At 37.8% G+C, this 27,172-nt stretch overlaps 1 protein-coding gene across 5 annotated transcripts in view; it reads left to right on the top strand.

Annotated features, from left to right (window-relative positions):
* The first annotated feature begins 19,916 nt into the window (after positions 1-19,916).
* Positions 19,917-27,172, top strand: part of LOC111450486 (5'-3' exoribonuclease 3-like) — a 12,257-nt gene continuing 5,001 nt past the window's right edge. For 3 of the 5 annotated variants that reach the window (XM_023090659.1, XM_023090660.1, XM_023090656.1), the window contains exons 1-11: positions 19,917-20,291; positions 23,472-23,731; positions 24,162-24,264; positions 24,373-24,449; positions 25,003-25,194; positions 25,294-25,413; positions 25,551-25,613; positions 25,779-25,898; positions 26,002-26,166; positions 26,759-26,836; positions 26,936-27,022. In XM_023090659.1, coding sequence (XP_022946427.1) covers positions 23,528-23,731; positions 24,162-24,264; positions 24,373-24,449; positions 25,003-25,194; positions 25,294-25,413; positions 25,551-25,613; positions 25,779-25,898; positions 26,002-26,166; positions 26,759-26,836; positions 26,936-27,022 — 1,209 coding nt within the window. In that variant the 5' untranslated portion in view covers positions 19,917-20,291; positions 23,472-23,527. Of the gene's footprint in view, positions 20,292-23,295; positions 23,383-23,471; positions 23,732-24,161; positions 24,265-24,372; positions 24,450-25,002; positions 25,195-25,293; positions 25,414-25,550; positions 25,614-25,778; positions 25,899-26,001; positions 26,167-26,758; positions 26,837-26,935; positions 27,023-27,172 lie in introns of all 5 variants that reach the window. The other 2 variants (XM_023090658.1, XM_023090657.1) reach the window with 2 other exon arrangements.

Genomic DNA, 27,172 nt, shown 5'->3' with positions numbered 1-27,172 from the left:
GAATTCAAATATTTATTTATTTGTATTAATTAATTAATATAAAAAAATATTAATTAATATTCATACCTCTTCAATAATATTTGTGATCCAAACCCATATATTTCAAAATTTGAACTACTTTTATAATTTTTTTAGTTTTTTTAGGCGGACTCAGTGACACAACATGTTAAAATTTGAATAATGGAGGGTTTTACTCTTAAAACTCTATTGAGCTAATTTCATGAATATTTGTGTGAATAGGAAGAACGAGTAAAAAAAAATTTAGATGTGTTATTTCTCTGTAAAGGAATTGAGAGCTGAAAATTATTAGAAACCTAGTATCTAATCCGGCTTATAAAATGTAAGAATACTTAGAAATTTTGAAATTTCAATCACCTTATTCATAACAAATCAGAGCTCGTGCCTCATTCCAATGTGTTTCAGTAGTTGTAATAAGTAATGTTGTAGGAGTCGAAGGCTAATGACCTCTACATCAAGGGAATTCGAAGGAAGTGAGTTTCGGGTAAGAAATTGACTATGTTTCTGTCATTTTCAAATATACTGCAAGTCATTGGATGAGATTTAATCCTATGTTTTCGCGAAGATTAAAGGAACAAGAAGAACTTTTAGAGATTGAAAAGTTATGTTACGGAGAAATCAATGAAATTAAAAAAAACAACTTGGGAGCGTGATGATGAGATGAGAGACAACTTGAATTATTATGCGGTTAGGAACTTTCCGAGACAAAGTTTGAAATTGTAAAATCCAATGTAAAAAGTTGTTTAATAAATATTAGTGTCGGATGAAATTAGCTCAAATTCGTGAGGTTTGGTAGATGTTTATGAGAAATCGTCAAAGGATCGCCATAAACAAAAGAAGTCGTCCATGAATACCTCCATAATTTTTCTGAATGTTGTTGGCGCATTGCTCCGTCCAAACAGTATCCTCCTAAACACAAAAGTTCCGTAAGGACAAGTGAATATAGTTTTCTCTTGATCTTGAAGGCAGATTCTTATTTGATTTTATCTTAAGTACCCATCCACGAAATAGGAAACATTGGCTTGCGCTCCAAAACTCGATTGCCTTTTCCCACAAATATGGGAGGATAACTGGGTTTGGGCTACGCTAGCGGATTGATGGCGTTTGAATTCTTCCATGAAAATTTTGGGTGGGTCCTCCATCATGAGTTGTATGTAAGTTCCTCATCACAGTATCGAATTGGTGCCATAACTACAACTTCATCCGCTACTTCAACCATGCAAATATTCACTTCTGAAGCTCCAAAATGGTCCTTCCTCAGTTGAATCAACTTGTAATGCATGAAATAATGGTTGAACCAAATCTATCCAATTTTGTATATGAAGAATGAATGCTGATTGAATGTTCTTGGCCTTGGATCCTGTAATTTGTCCAGTTGGAACATTTGGAACATCGTGATCATTACCAGGTGTCATAGCCCGTTGACAATTATTCAATACTATCCTTTCTAAGATTTCACAAGGTTCCCTATAAATTTTTGATAGGATGGCATCTACTACTTGCTTGGTGTATTCTACTGTCCATTATAGAATGTCTCCATCGGTTCTAAATTTGACATTTTTTTAGGGTGAAAAGTATTTACCTAGAAACATTTTCCACCAATGTATTTCACGAATTGATTATTTCGAGGGGTAGAGTGTTTAACCAAGATTTTGTTGCATCCCTTAATGAATAGGAGAATAGACTCCATCCGACCAAATCCTTATCAACCCGTTGGAAACTAAAGAAATCTTGTTTGCCGCAACACTTCGGCCAAACGCAAGAGACGGGAATTATGCACAAAAGACTCCTTTTGCAAAATCAGAGACTATGTTCTCTCTTCCGCCCGAGCTCTACACCTAGAAAAGATTTTAAGTGTAAATGGTGATCCTCTGAAGGTAACCCGAACTGTCTGATTGTTTGCAATATTTGAAACATCACTAGTTTTAACTCGAACGTGGTAGCTTGTAATTCTCGCAATTTCATGCCTCTGCAAGTGGAATTCTAGCTTATGCTTTCTAGTCCATATGTCCTTGTTGAGTATTGTTTGCTCTAACTCTTTGTTCACGTAGTCTTTATCACAGTTCTTTTTTAATCTTAGGATTAAACAGGAATTCTAGTCCAAGTATCGTTTATATGTTCTCGTTGCATTTTGCTTTTATACCTAACTTTTGGTTCTAAAAAAGAATTTGAGACAAAAATTCAATTGAAATCCCTCCATCCATAATTGATTGCTTGTAAAGGTATTTAGAAAATGGTATAAAAATGCACAAGAACAAGTAAATTATCGTTTCTACAGGGTATTATGATGAATTCTTTACTGAATGGATTAGGAATTACAAGTTAAGTACCAATAAACGGTTGGATGGGTATGGCAATCTAGAGGAGGTGGATATGATTTTAACAATAAAATTATTTAAACGTGATTACTTTTTCTAATTATGAAAATTTTTAAATAAATATATTATAATAATTAATACAATAAAATAGTACAACAAAGAACCATTAAAAAAAAAAAAAACTTAGAACATGTAATAAATCTTAATAACAGTTTCGAAATTAAATAAGGAAAGTTAGAAAATATAACGTAGTTTTATAGTGGTTCGGTCAAACTTGATCTACTCCACTCCCCCAGCGAATTTAAATAAACCTTTCTCGACTCTCTCCTCGGATCAGAGCCCAACTGCTACACCGCTCTTTTTACGAGTTCAAGAGCAAACTCAATCCTTTCCACGACTTACTATCAAATTGGTACAATTATCTGAATTTTGTAGTAACACACTACAACTCTCTCCAGAATAAGATAAAAAAGAAATAAACTTCGAAGCCTTGTAGATGGCAACAATGGAGGCTAGAGAAAAATTTAGATGGAAGAAATTATGGGAGTTGTGTGTTGTGTTCTGAAAAAATATGGGGAAGAGATGAGTTAAAATAGTGATCAGATGACCCGATACCCAGCATCTTTAGCCCACTTGTAGCGGCCCAAACTCGAAGCCCAAGCTCAACCCAGCCTCGCAACTTGCAACTCAAGCGCCTGAAGTAGCCGACCCGACTCCCGCACCTCGACCTAGTTGTGACCTACACACGCGTCACCTTCTCTATGTGCCGCGTGTCGCGCCTGTAAATAGCAACCCCTTCATTCAGTCGGCTTGACTTTGGCTCGTCACAGCTTCTTGACTTGGTTTAAGAAAATTTCACCGTTTCTCCTTTTTCAATCGTCTCGAAGCTAATTTTGACCTTACCGAAGGTGAGTAGAATGCCAAATTTCTCAATTCAATTTAAATTTGATTAGAAAATTAGGATTATCAAGAGTATTGAGCAAATGTCTTATAGGAAACATCTTAACTAAGCTTGGAATAAAATTCGAAGGACGAGCTCAATAAGTTATTTTAGGGAGAACGCCGTCTAAGGCCAACTAAATAGGTGGTCTTATTATCGGTTCGGTTAGAACTTGTATGTTGTAGATGACACGTACCCCATGGCTTTGCACGTGTCATATGCTTGACATATACGAAGGTTATGACATGATATGTTCACGATATGATATGTGAATGGTATAATATATGTTATAATATGATACGCATGATGACATGTTTGTGATATGATATGTGAATGATATGATATATGTTATGATGTAATGTGATTGACAATACAACACATCTTGTGACATAATATATGATATAATATGTGCATAGTATGATATGATACGTTGGAAAACACAATATGTTAAGATATGACATATGTTTTACATGATGAAAATTATGATATGATTGACGTGAAATATGATGTTTCGGCATAATGCACAACCCCGATATATGCATGAAAAGTTATGATAAAATGATATGATGTAAAGGAAAGCGGAAGGGGTTGTTGCACGTGATAATGAAAGGAAAAATATTGGGACCTCATGCCTCATTGTGTGTGCATGCATTAGGGAATGCCCCTCTTTTTTTATGATGACACAGACGTGTACACTATGAGGCAGGAAAATGATCTTTATATTTATTATAATGCTACGATAGTCGTTATTTCTAACGAGTGTCTGGCAACAACAACTCCGGAGAATGCTAGCTAACTAAGACAGGGGCCCAGGACGTGTGCGAACCAACTGGTGGGTCCATACTCGCACGTGTGGATCGTGTGTAGAATAGTAATACACATCAAATTAAGATAGTTGCCTAAGGGAATACAGACTGATATGATAGGTCTCACTCATGATTGCATGTACTTGCATCTAACCCAAATAACATGGTCACTTACTACGTATTTCTTAAAATAATCAAACCATGTGCTATTCTTATTTTTCAAGCAAAGGCAAGGCTCTCCTGTATGGCTGACAGTGATATCGCAACTCAGGAGACCATGACACATGCATAAAGTAGTTTACAATTTAAATTTCGTAGACTATAGATTAGTTTAAATTAATATGCCTTTAAATTTGTAACATATAGGTTAGTATAAAGCATTTCTACCTTATTTTATTTCAATTTTTATTATTTTATTTAAAGACCTTCTAGAAAGCATGCAAATCGATGGTTATGTTTTTATGATAAAGTTTTGAATGACATATTTCCGCACATTACGCATGAATAATCTTAAAAAAAAAGAAAAATACAACTATCATTGACAAGATGAGAATAGCTTAACATGACAAACCCTTCCCCACGGTTTAGCTAGAATATGACCCTTGCTTCAGTAATCTCTCGGGTTGGATCTGGATCGGATACCCAACCGCTAACCCAATACCCAACCTCTCTATCCACGACCCAAAAACCAAGTCTCGGCCCAACCTAAAAACCTGCATCCCAGAAACCAATTCAGCAGCCCAACCTCACGGCCTGCGACCTGCGCACCTGCAGCAGCGACTCGACGACCTGCGCCTTAACCAGCACACATGTGTCAGCACCTCATTGTGCCACGCGTCACGCTGCAGGCAGTAACTCCTTCGACTTACACGGCTCAGTTGACTCAACTCAGCTCCGCGACTCAAAATTTAGCTTTTCGACTCAATAAAGGGTATTTGCACAATTTTCACCAACATTCTAAAACTAAAATTGACCTTATTTAAGGCCACTAAAGTTAGTTTAAAGTCCAATTTCTCAATTTAAAGTTAATTTCAGTTATGAATGAAACGAGATAGAAGTTGTATTAACAAACGACAACCAACGATACTTGGAGCAACTTCGAGGGAGGGAACGCAAACATAGTTGATGTAACGGATTAGAAAAAAGAAAAATTTGTGGTCGTCGGCAAGACCGAAAACTCCGACGAACGTAGTTTTCGTTCTCACATGACCCACGACCCGACGATCTGCGCCTTGACCCAACGACTCGCGCCTCGACCCGAGACTGCTGCGCACGCGTCGCCCTCTAGTTGTGCCACGTGGCACGTCTGCAGTGCGACACCCCCTCGGCTCCAGCGGCTTGATTGGCTCGGTGGCGGCTTCTCGGCTCCAGCGGCTTATCCGGCTCGAGAAGAAGAGAAACAGAAAGAACCTCTTTCCAAGAAGGGTCGACTACTGGACCCTATGCACTCGAATTACCACTGAGGGAACCTCCTCTACAAGTTGCACCCTCTCCTAAAAACGCACCCCTCCCACAAGCTACACCCCCTCCTAAAAACGCACCTCCCCTACAAACTACACCCCCTCCTGAAAATGCACCTCCCCCACAAGTTGCACCACAGGCTGGATTGGACCCCGCCACACGATCGGTGTTGGAGTCACTCCAAACAACGATGCAAACAATGTTGGCCACACAACGGGCCACATTGTTAGCTATGCAACAAGTCGCAACAATGGCCATGCAACCAGCCAATGCGACGGCCACGCAACCGATCGATGCAACGGTCACACAACCAGCCAACAACCTGCAACTGGACAGAGGGTTGAGTTGGTTAAAAGATTTCAGACGGTATGACCCCGTCCATTCGTCGATTCAAAGGAAGATCCCACGGTAGCTTCAATGTGGATCGCAACCATGGAAACGACCTTTTTATCAATGAGATTCCTGATGACCACAAATTAGCATGCGCGGCATATGTACTGCGAAAAGACGCAGAAATGTGGTGGGTGGATAATAAATAGAATATCAACCCGGGAGAGGGGATCACAACGTAGGAAACCTTTAAGGAAGGCTTCTGAAATACTACTATCCAAAGAAACCCGTATAAAGAAACAACAAGAATTTAACCAACTGACCCAAGGCGAACGCACGATGGATCAGTATGATTAGGAATTCATGAGATTAAGAAGGTTCGCATCGTCACTAGCAGACACTAAAGAGAAACAAACGGAGAAATTTGTGTTGGGACTGAACCCAAAAGCCCGCCGTATGTTGGAGGCATTTAACCCGAAAACTTACAAGAGGCCCTGAAGACGGCTAAGGCCCTAAAGGAACCTCCAGAAGAGAAAAACCTAGAGCCAACAGTTGTCATAGGAAAGAAACGTCCCATCAAGGTCGAACCCACGAAATTCCAACCACCACTCCAGAGACCTCGACATCAGAATAGGTCACCTGCTCCACCCCTAGTAGCCAAATACCTATTACCGGAAAAACCCCTGTGTCGCGACTATGGAAAACAACATCATGGCAGATGTATGGTAGGCTCCGGTTGTGTTATAGGTGAGGTCGTGCAAGTCACTTGGCCAGAACTTGCTTTGCATGGGACACGGGAAACCCAAGGGAACCCCTTAGAGGTCCGGTCATTCGAGAACCCACCACGCAAACCCGCACATAGACCAGGGCATATGCAACGACAAGTAAAGAGGCGGGAACATCTGGCACCGTGGTGACAGGTACGTTTTCTATACTAGGACACTTTGCATTGAAGTTGTTTGATTCCAGTTCTACCCATTCGTTTGTTTCTTTGCCATTTGTTAGTCAAGCAGGGTTCATAGTAGAACCCTTAATGCATGTATTATTAGTCGGTACCCCAGTAGGAGTAGACCTGGTTACTGAAAATAGAGTAAAAGACGGACAAGTGGTAATAGCTGGACGAACCATCCGAGTAGACCTAAAAGTAGTAGATATGACGAATTTTGATGTCATACTAGGAATGGACTGGCTAGCCAAAAGATTTGCTAGCATAGACTGCCATAAGAAAGAAGTGGTATTTACACCTCCAAACGAACTTACCTTTGAGTTTAAAGGAACCATCACAGGCACCACCCAAAAATAATATCGATGATGAAAGCCAAATGCCGGGTACAACCAGGGGGGTGGGCAATTCTAGCCTGTGCAGTAAACACAAAAGGAAAAGAGAAAACAATAGATGCGGTACCCATAATAAACGAATTCCACGATATCTTCCCAGAGGATCTTCTGGGAATTCCTCCATCGCGAGCGGTAGACTTCGGAATAGAACTTGAACCGGGAACGGGACCCATCTCTAAAGCCCCATACCACATGGCCCCAACAGAACTAAAAGAACTTAAATTTCAACTGTAGGACTTATTAGACAAAGGCTTCATTCGACCTAGCGTATCCCCTTGGGGTGCGTCAGTGTTGTTTGTTAAAAAGAAAGATGGTTATATGCGCCTATGCATTGACTATAGAGAATTAAACAAGAGGACGGTAAAGAACAAATACCCATTACCACGCATCGAGGACCTATTTGCCAATTTTGAGAGGCAACAGTGTTTTCCAAAATAGACCTTCGATCAGGAAACCATCAAATTAAGATAAAAAACAAAGATATACCACAAACAACCTTTCGAACCAGATATGGCTACTATGAGTTTGTGGTAATGTCCTTTGGCCTCACCAATGCCCCAACGGTGTTCATGGAATTAACGAACCGAGTATTCAAAGAGCGCTTAGACACGTTTGTGATCGTGTTCATAGACGACATCCTGATATACTCGAAAACGGACAAAGAACACCAAAAACATCTCCGAAAAGGCCTAACTATTCTAAGGGAGAACAAGTTGTATACCAAATTCTCCAAATGCGAATTTTGGCTACAACAAGTTTCGTTCTTGGGACACATAGTGTCTAAAGACGGAATTTTAGTAGATCTCACCAAGATAGAAGCCATTATGAAATGGAAACGCCCAACTACGGTCACCGAGATACGAAGTTTCTTGGGATTGGCAGGTTACTATCGAAGGTTTGTCCAAGGTTTGTCCAGGTTACTAGTGAATTTTACGATCATTAATCTAAATCCAATAAACTAAGAATACTCTTGTTATAGTATGATTACTTGAACTATATGTAGAGACATAAGAGTGGATCAAGTTCAAGTATATAGTCAAAATGATCTATAGTACAAGGATAAGGCTGAATACCTTATCTTGGGGACACTATGGATGCAGCCTACTTTTGTATATGATATAAACAATGTGATCACTAAATTGTACATGTGGAGACATGTGAGTGGGGCGTCCTATGCAATGATTATTGCATAAGATCGGACCATGAAGAAAATCACTCTCACTTTATAATGTCGTTTACTGTTGAGACTGATTTTTTCACTCGTTGACCTAGGTAACTCGACCTTAATCCATAGCTAACTATGAACTCCTATTTATTCAAAATTATCCTTAGATTAGCATGGGTGAGAGTGGCTCGAGTTCGCCGACTCAATAAGCCTCCCATTTCAAGGGTAAGACTAGGTGAATAGCTGGGGACATAAGGTACAAGATATAATTCACTCCTACCCGCTTTTAGGGATAGTAGAGAGGTTGTTCCCTTAAGTACTGACTTCAGGTCTTGAACAAGGGGCCCCACCCTCTCATTGGCCTGAGAGGGATTCAGTTTGGTTGTTGGACCACAAACCAATTGTTCATTAGAGGATCAATGGGATTTAAGGAACAAGAAGTAACTTTAGGGGTAAAAACGGTAAATTGACCCAGCTCTAGTTACGAACAAACTGTGAAGGATCGACTTACTAATCATGGTTATATCGAATGGACAGAAATATATCTATAGTGAGGGGAGTGCAACTACTAGGCTATAGTGGAGTGTCCTAGTAGTTAACAAATGTTGGTTAAAAGGTTAATAAGTTTAGCCAGTTAATCTCGGATCGTTGGAGCCCATGATCTGTAGGTTCATTAGGTCCCCTTGCTAACTCATATCAGACTAAACCTTAGAATGTGACGAGTGAGTTTGAAGTGTTCGAACTCAAATTAGGGAATATGCGCTAAATATATACGATATATTTAACCGCATTTTGATTTAATTACGAATTAAACAAAATGAGAGAATTTGAGATATTTAAATAAGATTTAAATATTTTAATCATCAATAGGGATTCATATTCAATATGAACAGGAATTGATTGGAATTGACATTTGATTTAATGTTAAATATTAATTAAATTGTTTAATTAATCATTTAATATTATTTTGATTTGAAATTAATTGTTGAATTAAAATAGAAAAAGTCAAAATGTTGACTTCACTTAATGGAAAAATACATGTTTGAGTTAGTGGAAGATCGAGTGTCAATATATGGTTTAACAAACTTGCATGTTTGCCAATTATCCCAAATCCCACAAATTTGAGTGGAATTTTAAGCATCAAAATTTGGTAATCTCAAATTTGCATCAACATGCAAATATCACTCTATAAATAAAGTGATCAAGGTACGTGGAAAGTCTTCTTGAAAAACTTTGAGAAATTCTCTCAAAACTCTCTCTTTACATATACTAAATTCTTTTCAAATTTAGTCACTCACTGGATTCTACAATCCCGTTCTAAGGCGAAGAATAGTAGGGAAGACACTAGTGGTGGTTTGAAACCGGTTGGCGAGGAAAAAGGAATTTGAACTACTAAAGGTTAGTATTCAAACTCATTGAGTTTTAATGCTTTTGAACATGCTAACTAATTTGTAATTGATGTACGTAGAGTGCCTAAGATCCAAATTGCTTCTACATGTGTTATATTAACACTATCAGACTAGTGTCCTCCCCAGTGCTCACGGTCCCAGAAAGCGTTGCGGGATACGTGATTTACAGTGATGCATCTAAAAAAGGGCTAGGTTGTGCACTGATGCAACATGGCAAGGTTGTTGTGTATGCGTCACGCCAATAACAAAATTACGAGAAAAACTATCCTACACATGATTTGGAGTTGGCGGCGGTGGTTTACGTGTTAAAAATTTGGCGACACTACCTATATTACGAAAAGACTCAAATTTACACAGACCATAAAAGTCTAAAATACTTGTTCACACAAAAAGAATTGAACATGGGACAACGTTGATAGCTAGAGCTGGTAAAAGATTACGACATAGATATCCAGTACCACCCTGGAAAAGCAAACGTAGTCGCTGACGCACTAAGTCGAAAAACAGTACACTCATCGGCCCTCATCACAAGGGAGCCATGAGTGTGAGCTGATTTCGAACGAGCTGGCATAGCGGTAGTAACCAAGGAGGTTATAGCCCAAATAACCCGACTAATAGTGCGTCCCACGCTCAGACAGAGGATCATAGACTCACAACGTGAGAACCCTAGCCTAAACAAAATCCTAGACCAGTTGACAGTAGGCCCAGTGGACGGTTTTTCTAAGTCAACAGATGAAGGACTATTATGTCAAGGACATTTAAGTGTCCCAGCTGTGAGCGAAATAAAGAACGAAATCCTAACTGAAGCACACAACTCACCCTTCTCGATACATCCAGGTGGTGCAAAGATGTCAAGACATGAAACAACACTTCCGGTGGCGGAGTATGAAAAAGGATATCGCGGAATATATGAGTAAATGTATTGTGTGCCAACAAGTAAAAGCCCCTAGGCAGAAAACTGCCGGACTACTACAACCTCTAAGTATACCAGAATGAAAATAGAAAAATATTGCTATGAATTTCATAATAGGCTTACCCAAAACACTAAAGGGTCACACGGTAATTTGGGGGATTGTCGATCGTCTAACCAAGTCGGCCCACTTCCTACTGGGAAAGGCAACATATACAGTAGACAACTGGGCTCAACTATATGTGAAAGAAATTGTGAGGTTACATGGAGTCCCGATATCAATAGTGTCAGATCGGGACCCGCATTTTACGTCGGCCTTTTGACACGGACTCCAAAAAGCGTTGAGTACCCGCCTCGACTTTAGCACTATCTTCCACCCACAAACTGATGGCCAAACGGAATGATTAAACCAAATCCTAGAAGACATGCTTTGGGCATGTGTTATGGATTTCACAGTGAGTTGGGACACTAAACTACACTTAATGTAATTCTCATACAACAACAGTTTTCAAACAACAATCGAGATGACGTCGTTTGAAGCATTATATGGAAAACGGTGTAGATCCTCATTGTGCTGGTACGAAGTAGGAGAACGAGAACTGGTAGGACCTGAGTTGGTCCGCATCACTAACGAGGCGGTACAGAAAATTAGAGCAAGGATGCGCACCGCACAAAGTAGGTAACAGAGCTATGCGAACGTTAGGCGTAGGAACTTAGAGTTCGAAGTAGAGGATCCAGTGTTTCTAAAAGTAGCTCCTATGAAAGGCGTTCTAAGATTCAGGCGTAAGGGAAAGCTAAGCCCCCGCTTTATCGGACCTTTCGAAATCCTAGAAAGAATAGGTTCAGTAGCATATAAACTAGCCTTACCACCTGCACTCTCGAGCATACACGATATGTTCCATGTGCCTAGAGGAAATATATTACAGACCCTACGCACATGATAGACTACAGACCCCTCGAGATCGAGGAAAACTTAAGTTATCAGGAGAACCCGATTAAATTCCTAGCTCGGGAAGTGAAAGCCTTACATAATAGAAACATAGGTTTCGTCAAAGTATTGTGGCGAAATCACCAAACCGAGGAAGCGATGTGGGAACGAGAAGAGGAAATAAAAGAAAAATACTCTGAATTGATCCAAGAGTTTGAGACTTTCGAGGACGAAAGTTCTTTTTAGGGGTAGATAATGTAACAGATCAGAAAAAAAATTTCATGGTTGTCGGCGAGACCGAAATCTCCAGCGAACGCCGGAGTTTTCGTTCTCACATGACCCACAAGCTTGCCAAACTTCGGGGGTCACCACAACAACGGACCCCGACGCTTAGGCGAAGCCAAACCATAATGAAATCGACTTCGAAACCTCCGATCTACACCACGAAAACAATCCCAGTGACCTTTACACGCACCGGGGATAGATTTTGATGTTGCTTACACGTCGTACACCGTCGGGTAAGGGAGACAAAACGTCGAATTTTCGAACCCTCTCAGATCTGAGAGTGTGAGGCCCTTACGAACCAAACAAACACCATAAATGAGATTAGGGGGAGGAGGAGACATAGAAACTGAGGAAAAAGGACGTCGAAACGACGTTACTGAGGAGAGAGAGATATTGCCAAAAAATTTCATATAACCGGGCGAATAAGACAAAGTCAACCCGAGGGCCGGATCCCGCGACCCAAACTGAGTCCAACCCACTCCACCTCAAACCTCGGTCGACGACACCCCCCCGGCCCAATCGCCTCAACCCAAACTAGAAAGCCCAGTTACAGCCTAACCCATCAGCCGCGACCTGAGACCCGCAAGCCCAATCCAATACCCCGGTCTCACAACCCAGCCCATCTGAAAATGTTTCCTTTCAGTCCAGGCTCGGTCCACCACTTGCGTCAACCTAGACCCGCGATTGCAACCTGAAAACCCGCACGCTCGACCCGAGACTACTGCACACGCGTCGCCATCTGGTTGTGCCATGTGCCCGTTTGCAGCGCAATACCCCCTCGGCTCCAATGGCTTGATCGGCTCTACGACGGCTTTTCGGCTCCAGCGGCTTATTCAGCTCAAGAAACCTATTTTTGAACATTTTGGCACTGTTCCGACCCTTCCAGACTTGATTTCGACCCCATTTAAGGTAAAATAGATCATTTTAAGGTCGTATTTCACAAATTCAAGTTGAAAATTAATTGTGTTTGTGAAATACTAACGAAGGTGTCGAATGATCAAATAGGAACCAACCACCAACGGAAGCGTAGGAGGTATACGAGGAGCTAGGAGCTTACGTTTATATTTTAGGGAGTACTTCGGCTAAGGCCTACCAAGTAAGTGGCTCACCCGTTGTAGGTTATGCGTTGTATGTTGTGTGTTGGCACGTGCCCGTGGATTCGCATGTGTCATTAAATTGTATGCTAGATTGTTATACTTGAATACGTACGCTTGTGATGTGTGAATGTATGCTGTTTAGTATGATGTGATGTGCTATGTTTATGACGTTTATGATATTTCTGGATGATTCTTGCATGAATTGTACTAAAATTTTGATTGTAAACCGCATGAAATGTATGACATGATACCACGATAAACGACATGAAATGTAACCCCGTTAGGATTACGTATGATACATAGACTGAAAAATGAGAAATGACATGTTAAGCATGAAAGATGATAGCGGGGTTATATTCGTTAATGATAAACGTAGAAATATTAAGGACCTCATGCATTATGTGTGCTCATGCATTTGGGGGGATACCCCTATTCCATGATGAGGGTACGGATGCGTACACCCAATGGTAGGGGTACGTTCGTTATGCCTTGCATAGCGCTGTCGTGATGGTTACTAGTTGTAACGGGTGTCCGGCCTAAGGAGCTTCCCAAAGTATGCTCGCCTGACAAGTAAAGTGGCCCAGCGGTGTGCGAACTAACTGGTGAGCCCATACCCGCACGTATGAACTGTGTGTAGAGTATATGGTACACGTCCAAATTACCCGTTAGGACAGTACCGTAGGAAGATAGATTGAAAGATAGGTCCCATCATCTCATTTGCATCTGATTGTTGCATAACCCCGATAGGGGGTCACTTACTAAGTATTATAGAAATACTCAAGCCTCGTGCTACCACATTTTCAGATAAAGACAAGGTACCCATGTGAGACCGATGGCAGCACCGCACATCCCGATATTGTGGCACATGCATAGAATAATTGCTTTCCATTTGTAGTATAGGTTAATATAGGTTGAATTTCATTTGCATTCGTAGTATAGGTTAGTATAGGTTGAATTCCCGTTTGCATCATTAGTATATGTTAGTATAGGTTGAATTCCAGTTTGCATCATTAGTATAGGTTGAATTGTAACCTCATAATAAATCATAGGGTAGTATAAGACATTTATTTCAGAGTTGTTTTTTTTCTTCCTTTCTTTCCCTTATATTCGTTATTCATGAGGTAATAAAAGGCAAACTTATATCGCATTTATGATAAGAGCTCATTTAAGGTGAATTCCGCATTTAAAGTTGACCTTAGATTAAATAAGTAAAATTTAGGGTCGTTACACTTGAATTTGGGGAAACGCTGGCAAAGGCCAACCAAGTAAGTGACCTTACTATCAGTTTGGTTATAATTGTATGTTATATGATGACATGTGTTCGTAGCTTCACACGTGTCATATGCTCATATATCTGAACAATTAGGAAATGATACGTGTACGATATGATATGTGAATGTTATGCTACATGTGATGAAATTATATGTTTACAATATGATATGTTAAGATATGATATGCTTGACGACATCCTCGTGATATAATATATAAATGTTATAATATATGATATGATATAATGTGTGCATAATATGATATGATACATTAGAAGACATGATAAGTTTATGATATGACATATGTTTGACATGACTAGATATATGATACGATAGACATGCAATATGATGTATTAGCATAATGCACAATCTCGATATTGATGGTGTTAATATAACACACGCGGAAGCAATTTGGATCTTAGGCACTTTTAGAACATCAATTATTGTAAATAACTAGTATGTTCATAAGTATTAAAACTTAATGAGTTTAAATACTAACCTTTTGTAGTTCAAACTTCTTTTGCCTCACGAACCGGTTTCGAACCACCACTAGTGTCTTCTCCATTATCCCCCGGCCTTAGAACGGGATTGTGGAATCTGGTGAGTGACTAAACTTGGGAGGGATTTTGTATATGTGAAAAGAGTGTTTGTGAGAGGTTTTTCTCAAGGTTTTTCACCAAGATGAAGAAGACCTTCCATGTATCATGATCACTCTATTTAAAGAGTCATGTTTGCATGTTCATGCAAATTTGAGATCACCAAATTTTGACACTTAAAATTCCACTCAAATGTTTGGGATTATGTGGCAAGCATGCATGTTTGAGTTAACCAAATTTTGACACTCAAAATTCCACTCAAATTTGTGGGGTTTATTTGGCAAACATGCAAGTTTGGTTAAACCAAATTTTGACACCTCAAAATTCCACTAACATGGATTTTTCCATTAGATGAAAGTCAACATTTTGACTTTCTTCATTTTAATTCAACAATTAATTTGAATAATGAATTTCAAATTAAAGTAACATTAAATGATTAATTAAACTATTTAATTAATATTTAATATTAATTCAAATGTCAATCCCAATCAATTCCGACACATAATTGATTAAGATATTTAAATCTTATTTAAATATCTCAGATTCTCTCTTTTTGTTTAATTCGTAAATAAAACAAAATTGCGGTTAAATATATCGTATATATGTAACGCATATTCCCTAATTTGAATTCGAACACTTCGAACTCACTCGTCACACTGTTCTATAGTTTAGTCCGATATGAGCTAGCAGAGGGACCTAATGGACCTATAGATCATAGGCTTCAACGATCCAAGATTAATCGGTTTAAACTCATTAACCTGGTTAACCAACATTCGTTAACTACTAGGACACTCCACTATAGCCTAGTAGTTGCACTCCCTCACTATAGATATATTTTTGTCCATCTGATATAACCATGATTAGTAAGTCGATCCTTCACAGGTTGTTCGTAACTAGAGCTGGGTCAATTTACCGTTTTACCCTTGAAGTTACTTCTTGTTCCTTATGTCTCACTGATCCTCTAATGAACAATTGGTTTGTGGTCCAACCAGTAAACCAAATCCCTCTCAGGCCAATGAGAGGGTGGGGCTCCTTGTTCAAGACCTGGAGTCAGTGCTTAAGGAAACTACCTTTCTTCTATCCCTAAAAGTGGGTAGAAGTGAATTCCGTCTTGCACCCCACGTCCCTAGCCATTCACCCAGTCTTACCCCTGAAATGGGAGGCCTGTTGAGTCGGCGAACTAGAGCCACTCTCACCCATGCAAATCTAAGGATAATTCCGAATAAACAGGAGTTCATGGTTAGCTCAGGATTAAAACCGAGTTACCTAGGTTATCGAATGAAAAGAAAATCAGTCTCAATAGTAAACGACATTATAAAGTGAGAGTGGTTTTCTTCATGGTCCGATCTTATGCAATACTCATTGCATAGGACGCCCCCACTCACATGTCTCCACATATACAATTTAGTGATCACATTGTTTATATCATATACAAAAGCGGGCCGCATCCATATGTTGGTGTTAATATAACACATGCGGAAGCAATTTGGATCTTAGGCCCTTTTAGAACATCAATTATTGTAAATTACTAGCATGTTCATAAGTATTAAAACTTAATGAGTTTAAATACTAATCTTTTGTAGTTCAAACTCCTTTTGTCTCACGAACCGGTTTTGAACCACCACTAGTGTCTTCTCCACTATCCTCCGGCCTTAGAACGGGATTGTGGAATCCGGTGAGTGACTAAACTTGGGAGGGATTTTGTATATGTGAAAGAGAGTGTTTGTGAGAAGTTTTTCTCAAGGTTTTTCATCAAGATGAAGAATCCCCTCCAAGTATCATGATCACTCTATTTAAAGAGTCAAGTTTGCATGTTCATGCAAACTTGAGATCACCAAATTTTGACACTTAAAATTCCACTCAAATGTTTGGGATTATGTGGCAAGCATGCATGTTTGAGTTAACCAAATTTTGACACTCAAAATTCCACTCAAACTTGTGGGGTTTATTTGGCAAACATGCAAGTTTGGTTAAACCAAATTTTGACACCTCAAAATTCCACTAACATGGATTTTTCCATTAGATGAAAGTCAACATTTTGACTTTCTTCATTTTAATTCAACAATTAATTTGAATAATGAATTTCAAATTAAAGTAACATTAAATGATTAATTAAACTATTTAATTAATATTTAATATTAATTCAAATGTCAATCCCAATCAATTCCGACACATAATTGATTAAGATATTTAAATCTTATTTAAATATCTCAGATTCTCTCTTTTCGTTTAATTCGTAAATAAAACAAAATTGCGGTTAAATATATCGTATATATGTAACGCATATTCCCTAATTTGAATTCGAACACTTCGAACTCACTCGTCACATTGTTCTATGGTTTAGTCTGATATGAGCTAGCAGAGGGACCTAATGGACCTATAGATCATGAGCTCCAACGGTCCAAGATTAACCGATTAAACTCATTAACCTGGTTAACCAACATTCGTTAACTACTAGAACACTCCACTATAGCCTAGTAGTTGTACTCCCCTCACTATAGATATATTTCTGTCCATCTGATATAACCATGATTAGTAAGTCGATCCTTCACAGGTTGTTCGTAACTAGAGCTGGGTCAATTTACCGTTTTACCCCTGAAGTTACTTCTTGTTCCTTATGTCTCACTGATCCTCTAATGAACAATTGGTTTGTGGTCCAACCAGTAAACCGAATCCCTCTCAGGCCAATGAGAGGGTGGGGCCCCTTGTTCAAGACCTGGAGTTCTTGTTCCTTATGTCTCACTGATCCTCTAATGAACAATTGGTTTGTGGTCCAACCAGTAAACCGAATCCCTCTCAGGCCAATGAGAGGGTGGGGCCCCTTGTTCAAGACCTGGAGTCAGTGCTTAAGGGAACTACCTTTCTTCTATCCCTAAAAGTGGGTAGGAGTGAATTCCGTCTTGCACCCCACGTCCCTAGCCATTCACTCAGTCTTACCTCTGAAATGGGAGGCCTGTTGAGTCGGCGAACTAGAGCCACTCTCACCCATGCAAATCTAAGGATAATTCCGAATAAACAGGAGTTCATGGTTAGCTCAGGATTAAAACCGAGTTACCTAGGTTATCGAATGAAAAGAAAATCAGTCTCAATAGTAAACGACATTATAAAGTGAGAGTGGTTTTCTTCATGGTCCGATCTTATGCAATACTCATTGCATAGGACGCCCCCACTCACATGTTTCCACATGCACAATTTAGTGATCACATTGTTTATATCATATACAAAAGTGGGCCACATCCATAGTGTCCCTAGAATAAGGTACTCAGCCTTATCCTTATACTATAGATCATTTTGACTATATACTTGAACTTGATCCACTCTTATGTCTCTACATATAGTTCAAGTAATCATACTATAGCCAGAGTGTTCTTAATTTATTGGATTTAGATTAATGATCGTAAAGTTCACTTTATTCAATAACATTTTTTACTGAATAAACATTAATAATAACTTTATTGAAAATAGAATATATCTTTGTTTACAAACTATGAGTTTTAGGACATAAAACCCAACAGATATATGCATGGAAAGTAAGATAAAATGATATGATACAAAGGAAGGCGGAAGAGGCGTTGTTGTACATGATAATGAAAGGAAAAATGTTGGGACCTCATGCATCATTGTATGTTCATGCATAGGGAGATACCCCTTCTTTTACGATGGTACGGATGCGTATACTACGAGGCAGAGAAACGATCATTATATTTATTATAATGTTGCGACGGTCGCTATTCCTAATGAGTGTCCGACATCAATAGCTCCAGAGAATGCTTGCTCGACAAGAAAGGGGCTTAAGAGGTGTGCAAACCGACTAGTGGGTCTATACTCATTCGTGGACCGTGTGTAGAACAGTAAGTACACATCCAACTCTTATTTTTTTTAGGTAAAGGCAAGGCTTCTTGTACGGTTGACGGTGACATTGCAACTCAAGAGACCATGACACATGCATAGAGTAGTTTGAAATTTAAATTTTATAGACTATAAGTTAGTATGCGTTTAATTTCGTAGCATATAGGTTAGTATATGACATTTTTACTTTATGTTATTTCAATTTATGTTACTTTATTTAAAGACGTTCTAAAAAACAAGTAAATCCATGACTATGTTTTCATAATAAAGTTTTGAATGAAGTATTTCTGCATAAATATCTATGATATGTATACCGTAACGACTTTAGGTTAAGTAGAAATCTAGGGTGTGACAAAATTATATTACGACATCTCTTATAAATTTGTGAATAAAAAAAATGTTAAATAGCCCATAAATAAAAATCTATTAAACACAAAATAAAAAATTTAGAATTTATTAAACTATAAACTTCATGATCTATTAAACATAAAATTAAAAATTACTCCGTTAAACTATCTTTAAAATTTAATAAATAGGTCCTTAAATTTTGAATATTTAAGAACACACTAAACTTTAAAGCATCTAAAAGATTCACGATCTTTATAGCATCTAATACTTAAAATTTTAATCTCTTGTATCGTAAATTTTTTTGAAAGAGCTTCAAATAGACAAAAATATAGATGATTAATACGTATTCTTTCCAAGTTTATATCTCTATGTTTTGAATAGGAGCGTTAAAAAAATTCGATGACCCAAAATCCTTATCCAACCCAACCTAACTTACAATTTGGGTTGAGATATGAACTTAAACGAACTGAGTTCAAATAAATAAAAACCTTAGGATTGGATTGAATCCAATCCACTTGAATTTTTGGTTGATTTTAGAAAATATATACAATTTTCTTATTATACAAATAATGCATACATATATTTATTTATTTTTATTTAATTTCATAAATATTTTTTAATTACTTATACTCCAAAATTTTTAAGTAATTTTTTAAAATATATATTAAAAGGTAAATTTTAATTAAGGTTTGAAAATAAATAAATAAATAAATAAATAAATAAATAAATAAATAAATAAATAAATAAATAAATGTGTTACAAACCTAATTGAGGAATCCCAAGGCGTATTTAGGGACTAAGTTGTAATTTAAACCCAATTTAAATTTTGTATAAAAAAGGCCTAAACCCTACAATCCTTCCTCTTTCCCCCACCCCCACTTCTGGTCTTCAGTTTTGTTATATTGTTACCGCAGTCGAACGCCGGCACCCCTCACTGTCCCATTCACTTTCTTTCTTCTCTCCCTCTCTGCTGCAGCCGTAAGCTGCTGGCTGTCCAGCATCCCTCCACTGCCCCCACCGGGTTCTTTTCCTTCTTCTCTTCCTATCTCTTTCTGCCGCAACCGCACGCCGGCGAGTCACCCTCGTGTTCTGCCGCAGCCGCACCAGTGTCGACTACCTTCTTTTGCAGCTGTCCGTCGCCGTGGTCCACTCCAGTCTTCCCCCACACTTTCCATCTTCTTCCAGTCGCTCGCCGTCGAGGTCTTTTGGGTTGGACCAACTCCGGGTAAAATTCGAATTAGGTCATTTTTAACATAAAATCCTTCCATTGAAAGCCAATCATATTTATGAAGTATCTTGATGACTCTAGGGACCTTAAAAGTTATTTTTATGGATTCCAAGAGTGCTGTTGTATCTTTTTGAATTCTTTACTGGGAGACTGGGTCGGGTTATTGCCTGAGACGGTTTCCGTAGAAGCATATACTCGTTGTTTTATAGTTGCCTCTTGTAAATTTTTTTTTGGTAGTGGGAGACACAAGAATGTAAAATTCAAATATGTATTCAATACATAAAAATGGTTTACTAATCAAGGGGTAGCGTTTAAAATAATAATAAAAGGACAAGAAAGAAGACTACTCGTCCGCCATTAACAAGTCTACACTCTTATCGGACAAAAATAAAATAAAATAACATGAGATGAGTATAAAATACTCAGTAACTAATCTACTTGTAGTCTTTTAGAAAACTTAAACTTAGGCTATGTGAAAACTTAAACTTAGGCTATGTGCTCAACGGTGATAGAGGTCACCAAATAAAGTTTGTAGTGACCTGCACCCAAATAAAGTTTGTACTAACCTTTGCAGGTCACTATGTAACTAAACCCTCATTATACCTCATTAAGGAGTATTCTAACTCTCTTAAGTTCATAAATTGGTTTTTTTTTTTTTTTTTTTTTTTTTGCTCTAGGTTTCACGTATGTCTAGGTTCTTGCGAAGTGCGCCTCGAGTCGTTGTGGCCCATGGAAAGGCCCTAGGGTAATACTCATAGTACTTGAGGAGCCCTTTTTGCTCTAACATGGTAACTGTACTCCATACAACCTACTGAGCACTAAGCGAAGGGTTCTCCCTAGTGGTGTTGGACAACATCTTCCTGTCTCTAAGATCAGTAAAATACCTATACTCTACCTTTCCAGGCTGGAATAGTAACTACCTGCTCATGTACCTTCTTGGGTTAGAACAATAAAACTACATGTCTTAGGAACAATAGCTATTTGTTACTTTGCCTTTTCAGGCTAAAACAGTAAACTACTTGTCACTACGCCATTTAGGTTGGAATAGTAAAAATGCCATGGCTCCCCACTAGGCATGGCCGATAGTACTTCAGTAGTATACCTTATGTGGCCCCTGGAATCCACCATAGGTGACAATTAAGCCATGTGTAACAAGTAGACCCTAACCCCTGTTTGGTTTACGAATAGGGGTTGCACCCTATTCGTTCCTATAAGGAACTTGGTCAACCCAAGGGGGCTATGGAACTCATGACTAGGTGCTAGGACCAAAATACGTGAAACATTAACTTGTATCCCATGGAGACCAAGACTAACACTCTATGGCGCATAGCGATAGTCTAACTCACAAGTGTTACCAGCTATCCAAACCCTAAATCATGCATAATGAACGTATAAAGGCATACAACATGCTCATTATGCCCATTCAGTGATGATAAACCAACCTCAACATACTGGAAAGCATAAAAGTCTAATAAACTATCAGAGTTCACAAATCATGCGTGTGGATAGTTAGAATTGAATTATAAACTTATTCACATTATCTAAACTTAATTATCACGATGCTAGATCAATTAGGCTTCTAATCATGATACTCAGGCATTTTTCCTCGATCCTAATCGACTCATACAACTATTTCTTAGAACTTGCTCCATGTGGTTACTTGTTTGTCCACTTCCCGAGCTTGGTTCAGGTCTTCAAGTTCTCTAGAATTTCTCACTATGCCCTAAATTAAGTCAAAAGAATATAACCGGTAAAAATGGCTTGAAGAATGAATTCCAAGAAGCTTCAAATTCCTTAAAAAAGGGATGTAGGCTGAGAAACTAACGGTTGACTATATGGTTATCTTTTCCAACTTGTGTGCGTGCCATTTTGTTTTTCTTTCTACTCTTTTTTTTTTTTTAAAAAAAAAAATTCTTTTATTTATTTTCTTAAAACTCTAGATGTTACACCTTTTTTATTTCCTCGAGTCAATGACCACGTTACGACAGCTAAGTTTCTAATGGAATTTGAGCATGGAAAGGACCCTCTAATTGATTTGTTGTTTAGTCTGCTAAAAAACATTTTCTAGGAAAGAGGTGAAGAGTGGTTCGAGTGAATATATAGGGATTAGGGACTTACTAGAGAAGGATCTCATCTAGATGACAGAAGGATTTTTATTTATTTGTTTATTCTCTAGATTCCAATGATTCAGTTGTATCTTTTTTAATTCCTCATTGGTAGAGAGGCTGAGTTGCATTATTTTCCTTGGACGGTTTCAATAGTAGCATCTACACGTGTATTAGTTCCCCTATGTTTCCCCTTTGTTGTCAGTCGCCGATGCAAACTCATTCATATTATGAAGAAATCAAAATGATGTATATCGAGTTCTTGTGAATATAGAGATGAGTGAAGAAAGGAATTAGCACGTATTGAATTTGAAGAAAAATTAATGGAAAAAATGGTGTTTCAATTGTGTTGTATGCACATTATTTATTTTCGAAGGATGCTGTTTTAGCACATTGTTATGGCCTATTATCTAATGTTTGGCTATTGTTTTTTCTTTTCTCCCTTTGAGAGGTTTTCCTTGAACTTTTTGTGTTGTATGCACATGAATGTGTATGTACTTTAGTGCATTGTTCTATTTGGTTGTATGTAGTGCATTTTTTTTGTGGTGAACCTTGGAAGGGAATCAGTAGTACTAACTTATATGTAAATAGTGTTTAAGTTTCTAGCATTGATAGTTGATGGAAATTATGTTTTTTTTTTTCAATCTTAATTTTAGTGTTAGGAAATGTCAGATGAGTACTTGAACCACTATGAAAAATAAAAGAGCACCGTCAATGGCATGTTGACACATTATTTTCTATGAATCAATGTGATAATTTTTCTGAAGAATATATTACGTGTTCATATATATATATATATATATATATATATATATATATATATATATATATATATATATTTCTTGAATGAGAGGTGGATTCTTTTGATAGACCCCTTTTCTTTTTATGTTTTGTAGTTCTTGCTAGCAATTTTTGGGTTTTGTAAAACAAGGGAGTGGAATTATACGCCCAAAAACTCATGGTCTATTTTTCCTGACAGGCAGGTCAACTTGCTATTTTACCTCTTATTTGCGTCCATTTTTGACAAAACTTCATTATCTTTGTTTATATATATCTATATATATAATCTCAGGTGAGGTTGTGTTGCATAAAGGATTTTGAGACGCTACAGGCTCCAAGTGAGCAGACATGGGAGTTCCAGCCTTCTATAAGTGGTTAGCGGAGAAGTATCCATTGGTAGTTGCGGATGTAATAGAGGAAGCACCCATTGTAATAGATGGCGTCGCCATTCCAGTTGATACAAGCAAACCCAATCCAAACAATCTTGAATTTGATAACCTCTACCTAGACATGAATGGCATTATTCATCCATGCTTCCACCCAGAAGATAGGGTAAACATTTGACACATATATTGAGTTCTCTCTCTCTCTCTCTCTCTCTTTTCTCGCATCATATAGCTATGTCATTTGTGGTGTTTCATTTTAGATAACATTGCAAATTTGTGGCGGAGAGTGCCAAGCTTTAATTTAATAAATTTAAGCAACGTTGGTCAGGATCAATTTTTCTTTGATGAAAAGGGAGATAACATAGTCAGTCCACGTACAACCTGATGTAGAAATTCTTTCACTTGATGTCAAGTCAAGGGACCAAAGCCAATAAATTTGGGCTAGTAATCTCACATGCTAGAATAAGTAATTGTACTTTCAGTTTAGGAACATGCCTATTCTCCACGGAAGAAAAGCCTAATACATTTAAATTTTGTTGTCGTCTAATATATATATTTTTTTGATGTTGCTTGATCGTTCTATTTTACTGGTGCAGCCTTCTCCAAGAACTTTTAGCGAGGTATTTCATAGCATGTTTGATTATATTGATAGGCTTTTTGTCATGGTCCGGCCTAGAAAATTGCTATACATGGCTATTGGTGAGTTCCCAACTTTATTTATTTATGTTTTGTTGCTTCAAATTGGTTAGACGAAGGAGTGGTAATGTTTGTTTTTAATGTTTATTTCCTGTTGAAATGAATGTATAGATGGTGTTGCCCCTAGGGCAAAAATGAATCAACAGCGATCTCGACGATTTAGAGCTGCAAAAGATGCAGTAGAAGCGGTATGTGCTTTTGTTTGATAGTCTTTTCCTGGGTTGAAGGGTGTAAACCACCTTCCTGACTATTACATGTCTAATAAGTTCCTTGACTACCACTTGTATTAGATGATATGGTTGTAACTTGTACTTGACAGTTTTAGATTTGATGGTATTGAGTCTTAAGTTTATAGAGAGTTCAAGTTGATTTCTCAAAATTAGTACATGTCAGACATTGCATTGACTGTGCCCCTCTCCTTTATCACCTCCAGTTGGAGTGTTTTGTTGAATTCATTTCAAGGAAGCTTTTTGTATCTTCCATTCATTTGAATGAACTTCTAGTTAGTAGAGTTGGGTGCTAAAATCCTGTTTTTATTTATTTATTTTATGAATAACTTACAAATATGTTCTGCGTATAAAAAAGTTGGTAGGATATTGCTTTTGGCTATCTCTTTTCCTGCCTTAGTATGATGTATAATTGAAGTGTTCAACTGCATCAATTTCACGTGAACGATTATGTACAGAGAAGATAATCTCCTGGTATGAGTATTTAATAAACTATGTTTTTTTTTTCTCTTAGGCCGCTGAAGAGGCACGATTAAGACAGGAGTTTGAGAGGGAGGGACGAAAGCTTCCTCCAAACGAAGAGTCACAAGTTTTTGATTCCAATGTGATCACTCCTGGAACTGACTTTATGTCTGTTCTTTCCGTTGCTTTGCAGTACTACATTCATCTTAGACTAAACAACGACCCAGGTTGGAAAGGTATTAAGGTAAACATGACATGACTATTACTTGTATCCTAAAACCGGTAGTTTCACTGAATAGTGAATCCAGTTTTGCCCGATTTTAAGTGCTTTTAAAATGTGAAGGTTATTCTTTCTGATGCCAATGTTCCGGGTGAAGGGGAGCACAAAATAATGTCCTATATTCGTCTTCAGAGAAATGTTCCTGGTTTTGATCCCAATACTCGTCACTGCCTGTATGGTTTGGTATATTTTTTTTCTCCATGCTTATTTTATGTAATTCACATACCTCTTGATTGTATGTGTTTTTTTAAAATTAGAGTTTTCATGATTTCATCACCTGGTTGTTGAATACAGCGTATCACTTGATTTTACAATTTCAGGATGCAGATTTGATAATGTTAGCTTTGGCTACCCATGAAGTCCATTTTTCAATAATGCGTGAGGTTTGTATTTTTGCTTATATTTTGGCTACGCTGCTGCAGTTTTTGGAGAATTTGGTATCACTCCCTTCCTGAGGACATGACACATGTTCATTATTTAAAATATTCAATGCATGTGCATTATACTTCATGAACCAATAACAACCATTGTTTCTTGGTGAACTTCAGATCATGTTCACTCCTGAACAGCAAAAAAAGTGCTTTCTAGCTGACCGTAAACGTAAAGCAAAGAGAAAGGCTAGTGAGTTTGATGCGAAAGGGGAAGGTGTAGTTAAAAAACCTTACCAGGTAGGATTTCCTCATATTTGTTCTTAGTTCTCTGGTGGAATAATGGGTCAAATTCTTTGTCCTATATCTGTTATTTACTTTGTATGGTCCTTTTATTATGCAGTTTCTCCATATATGGATACTTAGAGAGTACTTGGAACGTGAGATGTGTATTCCTAATGCTCCCGTTGAAAGTGACGTTGAACGCATTGTGGATGATTTTGTGTTCATGTGTTTCTTTGTTGGTAATGACTTTTTACCTCATATGCCCACATTAGAGATTCGGGAGGTAGAGTCCATACTTGAACTTACCATTTATAAGTTAATGAAGTTTTGTTTGACCTCCAAATGGAATTGTTCTATTCAAGATTTCGGGAATTCCATTTTTTTCTTTTCTAAATTTTGTTATTTTTGGATGTTTGATTTCAGTTAACTTGTCAGCTCTTTGTTAAGGGTAAAATAATTTTTTTAGGGAAGTGAGCGTTCAGCTTGTTAGCCTTTATGAAGAATGAAAAAGCAGATACATAGAGGAATATTGCCACTGAGGAAGAAATTTAAAAAAATATTGATAATCTCATAACTTGGAACAAAAAAAGAATTATAAGTGTACACCATTAAACAAAAGTCGTGTTTATGGAAGTTACGTGTAGAGGTTGATTATTGTCAGCCTTTTAATCCAAGGTTCGATCAGCTATATGAGCAAAAAGTTGTATGTTTTGTCTTGGACGTCATATGTTGGTCGATGTGGTTCCGTCTTGGCAGATATATCCTAAGAGGTTTAGGTGACTTTTCTTCTTGCAATTACAAGTATTCGAAGAATTTGGATTGTTTTTAGGTGCAAGTTAGAATGGAGGTATTATTTTTTTGTTCTTTAATTCCAGGGTGCAATTGACTTGCTATTGACTGTGTATAAGAAGAAAGTAAGGGAAGTTGGTGGGTATTTGACTAAAGGAAGCAAGGTAATTCCTTTTCCTTTTTGGTTTTTGATTTTATGCTATAATTTACATTAACATCTGTGAGCTCAGGCATGAAATGCTTTACTGTGGGTCTTATGTCAGCCAAATTTGCGCATAGTGGAACAATTTATTCAAGCTGTTGGAAGTAATGAAGATAACATATTCCGAAGAAGAGCTAAACGGCATAAGGTTCTCTTCTTTCTTATGTATACATGTTTTATGCGTTATTTATCCCATCATCTTTCTCGTTTTGAGGTGAGAATTAGGGAGATTTTTTTTTTTTTTTTTTTTTTTTTTTTTTTTTTTTTTTTTTTTTTTTTTTTTTTTTTTTTTTTTTTT

The sequence above is a fragment of the Cucurbita moschata genome, unplaced genomic scaffold (assembly GCF_002738365.1).
Source record: "Cucurbita moschata cultivar Rifu unplaced genomic scaffold, Cmos_1.0 Cmo_Scf00012, whole genome shotgun sequence".
Taxonomy (NCBI): domain Eukaryota; kingdom Viridiplantae; phylum Streptophyta; class Magnoliopsida; order Cucurbitales; family Cucurbitaceae; genus Cucurbita; species Cucurbita moschata.
Note: the sequence above shows the minus strand (reverse complement) of the source record. Positions and strands in the feature narration are given on the sequence as shown.